This window comes from Salmo salar, chromosome ssa21, assembly GCF_905237065.1.
Source record: "Salmo salar chromosome ssa21, Ssal_v3.1, whole genome shotgun sequence".
Taxonomy (NCBI): Eukaryota; Metazoa; Chordata; class Actinopteri; order Salmoniformes; family Salmonidae; genus Salmo; species Salmo salar.
The window spans coordinates 27,751,814-27,759,576 of NC_059462.1; the positions used below are offsets into that span (position 1 = coordinate 27,751,814).

The 7,763-nt window shown below is 42.9% G+C and overlaps 1 protein-coding gene across 2 annotated transcripts in view; it reads left to right on the top strand.

Moving 5' to 3' along the window:
• The window catches only part of LOC106582127 (transmembrane protein FAM155A), a 190,389-nt gene extending 183,317 nt beyond the window's left edge, over positions 1 to 7,072 (top strand). Inside the window, exons 3-4 of one of the 2 annotated variants that reach the window (XR_006761190.1) lie at positions 1,142 to 5,003; positions 5,928 to 7,072. Coding sequence is in view for 1 of the 2 variants with exons in the window: in XM_014164884.2 (XP_014020359.1) it covers positions 1,142 to 1,458 (317 nt within the window). In the remaining variant the exon portion in view is untranslated. Of the gene's footprint in view, positions 1 to 1,141 lie in introns of both variants that reach the window. The other variant, XM_014164884.2, reaches the window with a different exon arrangement.
• Positions 7,073 to 7,763: the final 691 nt, after the last annotated feature.

The following is a 7,763-nucleotide window of genomic DNA, read 5'->3' on the forward strand; positions in this document are numbered from 1 at the left end:
TGTCTAGAGGCTACTTAAGGTCTGCACTAGAATGATGGCTTCCACCTCAAAGCTATTGAATGCATCCCCAGCTGTCCATGAGAAGAGTGACAATGGTGTGAGTTTACTGTATGTCACCACCTGGCGGTCAGCAGCCAGCCAAAGTCAACAACACCACCAGACAGGAGTTTTCGCATGGCATAGACCACATGGAGAATGAGGGTTTTTTCTTTTGGGGCAGTTAGAGGTCAGCTCTAGTAATCCATGTTGATATATGTGTCAAAAAGAGAATAATGTCATGCCCTTTTCCTGCCTTCTGAAGCGTATGCATTTTGTTTTGTGCTGAGTTGGTGCAGTCCTTGATGCTGAATACATCCAATTTGTTTGCCTGTGTGTGTTTCTGTGTGCCCCTGTGTGTGTATGTATGTGTGTGTGTGTGTGTGTGTGTGTGTGTGTGTGTGTGTGTGTGTGTGTGTGTGTGTGTGTGTGTGTGTGTGTGTGTATGTGTGTGTGTGTGTGTGTGTGTGTTTGTGCGCGCCTGTGTGTGCCTCATGTGTGTGCACCCGTGAAAGTGTGGCCTGTCAGATCAGAGCTGCAACCGTTATTAAGTCTTTAATTACGTAGAGCCTCTCATCAGGCTTAAGCTCTTCGATGTCAAACAGTCCAGAGTGGGAGACGACTTAGCCCTCCTCACAAGTTCACCCACTCACATTAGTATGCAGACCGCTCACTGACACACAGAGACACTCACAGCCGGCATGGAGGGAGCAACCGTTGTTGTTGTACAGAAGACAATCCGTTGCCCAATCCAAAATTAACCTATAGCCTATACCACTAGACCCTTCTTGATTTGAGGTGATCGGATGCTTGTAAGTAATGTTGGAAACAAGATGTTGGAGTGATTAGGATATTTTTTACATCCATATTATATTTTATATTGAGAAGGAGTGTCAAAACAACAACAAAAATGTATTTTTACTGCTCAAATTACGTTGGTAACCAGTTTATAATAGCAATGGCCAATTTACCACTGCTAAAGGCTATGTCCAGGCACTCCATGATACATTGTGCATAAGAACAGCCTTTAGCCTTGGTATATTGGCCATATACCACACCACCTCGGGCTTTATTGTTCATGTAAATATGTGTCCCTCATCTGCAGGGCTGTTGGAGGAGTACCATGAGGGCGTGGATGCAGATGCGGAGTGCTGTGATGTTCGGTGGGACTTCCAGACAGAAGCGGACAACAACCATTCCCGGGGGACCCTCAAAAGAACTCACCCATCCTGTCACCACCGTACCTCTCTCAGTTCCTCGGCCGTGTGCAGAGTGTGCAACAGCCGGCTCAAACTCTGCCTGCTAGTCCTTGTCCTTCTGCACACTGTCGCCTCCCTAACCGCATCCCACAATGCAACGGGACTGGTCCTCCCTGCCTCACTCGCCCCTCTGGAGGAGAGCTCCCCCGCCAACGAGGAGTGAAGGGATGGCCGATGATATAGGTTGTCACGGCAATATGAAACATCTCCGCCTCAGTCGGGAATGCTATGTGCTGTTGGCTAGACGTCTGCAGCCGCTGTGCTTTCTGGGTAATTGAGTCTTTGCAGAGGTGTTGGACTACTTATAGATGGAAGACATGCAAATCAATCAAAACAAACAGACTTACAAACAAAGAGATGAAAACATGACAGTGTCGGGAACGTGGGACAATGCAGCAGCCTTTGTTGAGTAGGAAGGCCTCCTCACTGCTGAGTTTCTCTCACTGCGCTTTTTTACACTGTTTCCCTGTTCTGGCTTTCTGTTGCACTGGCTGACTACGGGATAACACTCACTGTCCTTTTAGAATGTCCATCCTTTATGTTGTTCCTTTATGGGTCTCTTGTGCAGGAAGGAAATGTCTCATCGATATAGGATAGATAACATCAAAAAGCAAAGTTGTGAGTGTGTGCATACTTGTGTGTGTGTGATTGTCTGTGGGTGTCTACTCTGAAGTCTCCACTTATTTGGGTTCCCATTCCTAAAGCGGCTTTAGATGTAGGAAAGGACACTAAAATGTTAGATTAGTAGTTTGTTCTCATGGTTCCGTGTGGCTAAATTGGTAGAGAATGGTGCTTACACCGCCATGGTTGTGGGTTTGATTCCCACGGGGGACCAGTATGAAAATGTATGCACTTACTACTGTAAATTGCTTTGGATAAGAGCATCTGCTAAAATGTAAACAAATTATCCTTGGTAAAATTAATGTACACCCAGACTACACTACTGGCCAGTGATACATTGGTAATGCTTCTCAATATAGAAGACAACCCCTTGATATAGAAGTATCCCACTAGCCTTTCTCTGTCCCTACCACATGCTCTGTGTCTTCTCAGCCCAGCACTCCACACATAGAAGGTCTACTGTTTGTCTAATCAAAATGTCTTAACTTTATTCTGTACTTGCATGTGGAGGCTCTCTTAATGATGTGAAATTCACAGCCTTGTTGGTTTGCTTTACATAGCCTTAGCCCCCTCTGTGGTAGAGAACACTACTGCACCCCCAAAAGACCACCAGTAAGGTAGCATGTCCTCTGCTTTCTTCAACTAATGTTACTTATCTCACATTATGTAAAGGGCTTATTTCTATATACAAACACAGACAAAAATGTGCTTGAGGTATGGCTTCAGGTATCTCAGTTCACACTGCATGCTTAGAGGTATACCTTCAAAGGTAAGCATTTGCTTAAGAGGTGTTTAATGTGTTGCTATAGAGAGCGGGCAGGTGTAGGACCCAGTATGTAGTATGTTTGAGGAGAAACGTTGGGCGGCACAGTAAGGCTGAGAAGCTCAATGGCATTATGCTAACATTATTGTTAGCATTATGGTTAGTGTGAGCAGGAAGAAAAGGCAATATTTAAGGGCTGTTTTAATCATTTCTTGTCCCTTTGTTTTCTAGCTGATTAACTGAACTGATAGATAGTGGTGTCAGGTTTTTTAGGCCTAACAAATGTATGCTGAATGCAGAATTATCCACTTTCATGTCTGTTGAATATATATGTTAGCTGCATATTGCTAGGTCCGGCTTGTCAGATTCTACTAGTCAACTACAGGTCCCACAAATTGAGAAACAAATAGAAACCTGGTTCTCTGCTCATTCATTGTTGCATTCTCCATTGTGAGATCTGTCTGTTTACTTGTTGTCTCACTCATAGTCATGCTGCATTCACGACCCTCGGAGTGTTGGGAAATGCAACCTGTAGACTCAGAGCAATGGACTTGTGTGCATTCACATGCTTTGAACTCCTTGAGAACACCAACAGGCTAACGTCAAACTAGCAACTTGAACCCTAAACATACTATCATGCTCAAAAACAAATTATAGTGTTCAAAAACCGTACAAATTGATTGTTTTTGATAAATAATGTTTTGTTGTTGCATTTAACTGCTGAAAAGTATTTTCCTTAGGTGATGTCAGAGTTCAGCATGTCAGAGAATTTGGGGTCCAGAGATGATACCTGAGTTGCAAGGTTGTAATTAGGACTTGGAAGTTTAGATTACCCCGATAGGTTGTGAATGTAGGATCTGTTCATTTGACGCCATCATCCCATCCTCTCTAGTTCCATCACCCCATCATTCCTGTTTCCTCTCTAGTTCCATCACCCCATCATTCCTGTTTCCTCTCTAGTTCCAGCACCCCATCCTTCCTGTTTCCTCTCTAGTTCCATCACCCCATCCTTCCTGTTTCCTCTCTAGTCCCATCACCCCATCCTTCCTGTTTCCTCTCTAGTTCCATTACCCCATCATTCCTGTTTCCTCTCTGGTTCCATCACCCCATCATTGCCGTTTCCTCTCTGGTTCCATTACCCCGTCATTGCCGTTTCCTCTCTGGTTCCATTACCCCGTCATTGCCGTTTCCTCTCTGGTTCCATCACCCCGTCATTGCCGTTTTCTCTCTAGTTCCATCACCCCGTCATTGCCATTTCCTCTCTGGTTCCATCACCCCATCATTTCTGTTTCCTCTCTGGTTCCATGGCCTGTAATTCCATAGGCCAACAGTAGATGGGGCTCTCGAATAGGTTTATTTCAAGCATGTAATATAAATGATGAATTAAGGGTAGAATGTCAAAGGAAATCCTAGCAATATAGTACCACTGGAAGATGGGGTCAAAGATAATCAAAGCAGATGCGTAAGGATACAGGAGGCTGAGGTCTTCGGAACCTAGTGATGGTTGGAGGTGTGTGTGTGTGTGTGTGTGTGTGTGTGTGTGTGTGTGTGTGTGTGTGTGTGTGTGTGTGTGTGTGTGTGTGTGTGTGTGTGTGTGTGTGTGTATGTGTTCGAGGGGCTTCTGGTGGCTCACTAATTAGTCAGGTTCAGCACAGAGACAGTCTTCTCTGGAGACCTCATTAGCATGGCTGTGCCTAGGGGCCTGCAGGTGTGGCGGAAATGTCCTGTTTTTAGAGCCCTCAGGAGACACAACATTAACTAGCCCCATTAATCACTTCTTCTTCTTCATCAGCACCTAACACCTATTGTACGTCAGCACACAGCATACATACAACTTCATCAGCATTACACCTCTATCAGCCTCTCATCTAGACCTTCATCAGCATTACACCTCTATCAGCCTCTCATCTAGACCTTCATCAGCATTACACCTCTATCAGCCTCTCATCTAGACCTTCATCAGCATTACACCTCTATCAGCCTCTCATCTAGACCTTCATCAGCATTACACCTCTATCAGCCTCTCATCTAGACCTTCATCAGCATTACACCTCTATCAGCCTCTCATCTAGACCTTCATCAGCATTACACCTCTATCAGCCTCTCATCTAGACCTTCATCAGCATTACACCTCTATCAGCCTCTCATCTAGACCTTCATCAGCATTACACCTCTATCAGCCTCTCATCTAGACCTTCATCAGCATTACACCTCTATCAGCCTCTCATCTAGACCTTCATCAGCATTACACCTACAATAGATCTGAACGTCATCTTCTAGTAAACAGACTCATTCTGTCCATCTGAGAGATGAGTGAAAAAGAGGTTGACAGTATACATAATATAGCTTTACATCAACACACTAAGTCATGCGCATGTAAAAGTCCCTTTTACATGCAGTAATGCATCATGTACTCCCAATGGCTGTCCTGGCTGATGACTACAGTATGTGTTCTCCATGCCATCTCTCACTGACAATCCTGTGCCATAGACTCACCATAGGCATTACTGTACACAAGCTTTCTCCAAATAAAGATAGACTTTATGAAATTCCATGAATATACGTTTTCCTAATTTCGATATGGTCAATGCTGTGATTTGCTAGGCTTGATTCCATATTATGCTAATGTGGTTTAAGGCCCTATCAATTCAATCTAGATCACAATGACCTTGATGTTGTACTGTATGTACTATAGACCTCCAAATGAGTACAATGACCCAATCTAAAGACATCACATTTATAGTGTTGTGTTCATTACACATAATTATGTGTTCTTATCCTGTCCCACTCTCCCGCTTGTGCAGCTGCCTGATATACAGTTGAAGTTGGAAGTTTAGATACACTTAAGTTGAAGTCATTAAAACTCATTTTCAACCACTCCACACATGTCTTGTTAACAAACTATAGTTATGGCAAGTCGGTTAGGACATCTACTTTTTATCAGCCTCTCATCTAGACCTTCATCAGCATTACACCTCTATCAACCTCTCATCTAGACCTTCATCAGCATTACACCTCTATCAGCCTCTCATCTAGACCTTCATCAGCATTACACCTCTATCAGCCTCTCATCTAGACCTTCATCAGCATTACACCTCTATCAGCCTCTCATCTAGACCTTCATCAGCATTACACCTCTATCAGCCTCTCATCTAGACCTTCATCAGCATTACACCTACAATAGATCTGAACGTCATCTTCTAGTAAACAGACTCATTCTGTCCATCTGAGAGATGAGTGAAAAAGAGGTTGACAGAGATTCAGTGGGAAGGTAGGGATATGGAGAAAAAATATTAATGTAGGATGAAATGAGAAAGAGAGGGAGAGGGAGTCACAGAGTGAGAGAGGGGAGAGAATGGATGGTTGACAAATCCAAATGAACAAAAGGGACCCTAGGCCAAACCCTAAATCAGCGACTATGTGATGTTACAGTATGCAAGAGAATTCCACACATGGCCAGAATAAAGCCATGGCCCTTTTGGAGAGCTCTAAATAGTATGTCCTGAGAGAAAAGAGATATTATCACCAAATATAAGACTATTCTCAGCAGCTACAATACCATTTAGTAAAAGTGCCCTAAAAAGGCTTATGTTAGCATGTTAGCTTCAGTGCTAACCTACTGCATCAAGACAATCCTTATACTGTATCTCCTGACTCTCACTCTTATGTGTGACCCATACCTTGTAGGAGTCTAACACGTTAGTAGGCTACTCCACCAAAATGAGGCCCACGAATATTCTAGGAAAATTGCATCTTGTCTTGCTCTTGATTTTTCCATGTTCCATATCTGATATAAGGTTGAGATCCAATGACCTTATGGACCTTGTTGTGATCTGACCCTGAACCAGTATACATAATATAGCTTTACATCAACACACTAAGTCATGCGCATGTAAAAGTCCCTTTTACATGCAGTAATGCATCATGTACTCCCAATGGCTGTCCTGGCTGATGACTACAGTATGTGTTCTCCATGCCATCTCTCACTGACAATCCTGTGCCATAGACTCACCATAGGCATTACTGTACACAAGCTTTCTCCAAATAAAGATAGACTTTATGAAATTCCATGAATATACGTTTTCCTAATTTCGATATGGTCAATGCTGTGATTTGCTAGGCTTGATTCCATATTATGCTAATGTGGTTTAAGGCCCTATCAATTCAATCTAGATCACAATGACCTTGATGTTGTACTGTATGTACTATAGACCTCCAAATGAGTACAATGACCCAATCTAAAGACATCACATTTATAGTGTTGTGTTCATTACACATAATTATGTGTTCTTATCCTGTCCCACTCTCCCGCTTGTGCAGCTGCCTGATATACAGTTGAAGTTGGAAGTTTAGATACACTTAAGTTGAAGTCATTAAAACTCATTTTCAACCACTCCACACGTCTTGTTAACAAACTATAGTTATGGCAAGTCGGTTAGGACATCTACTTTTTGCATGACACAAGTCATTTTTCCAACAATTTTTTACAGACAGATTATTTCACTTATAACTCACTGTATGACAATTCCAGTGGGTCAGAAGTTTACATACACTAAGTTGACTGTGCCTTTAAACAGCTTGGAAAATTCCAGAAAATTATGTCATGGCTTTAGAAGCTTCTGATAGGCTAATTGACATAATTTGAGTCAATTGGAGGTGTACCTGTGGATGTATTTCAAGGCCTACCTTCAAACGCAGTGCCTCTTTGCTTGACATCATGGGAAAAAAGAAATCATCCAAGACCTCAAAATTATTTTTTTTAGACCTCAACAAGTCTGGTTCATTCTTGGGAGCAATTTCCAAATGCCTGAATGTACCACGTTCATCTGTACAAACAATAGTACGCAAGTATAAACACCATGGGACCACGCAGCCGTCATACCGCTCAGGAATGAGAAGCGTTCTGTCTCCTAGAGATGAATGTACTTTGGTGCGAAAAGTGCAAATCAATCCCAGAACAACAGCAAAGGACTTTGTGAAGATGCTGGAGGAAACAGGTACAAAAGTATCTATATCCACAGTCAAACGAGTCCTATATCGACATAACCTGAAAGGCCGCTCAGCAAGGAAGAAGCCACTGCTCC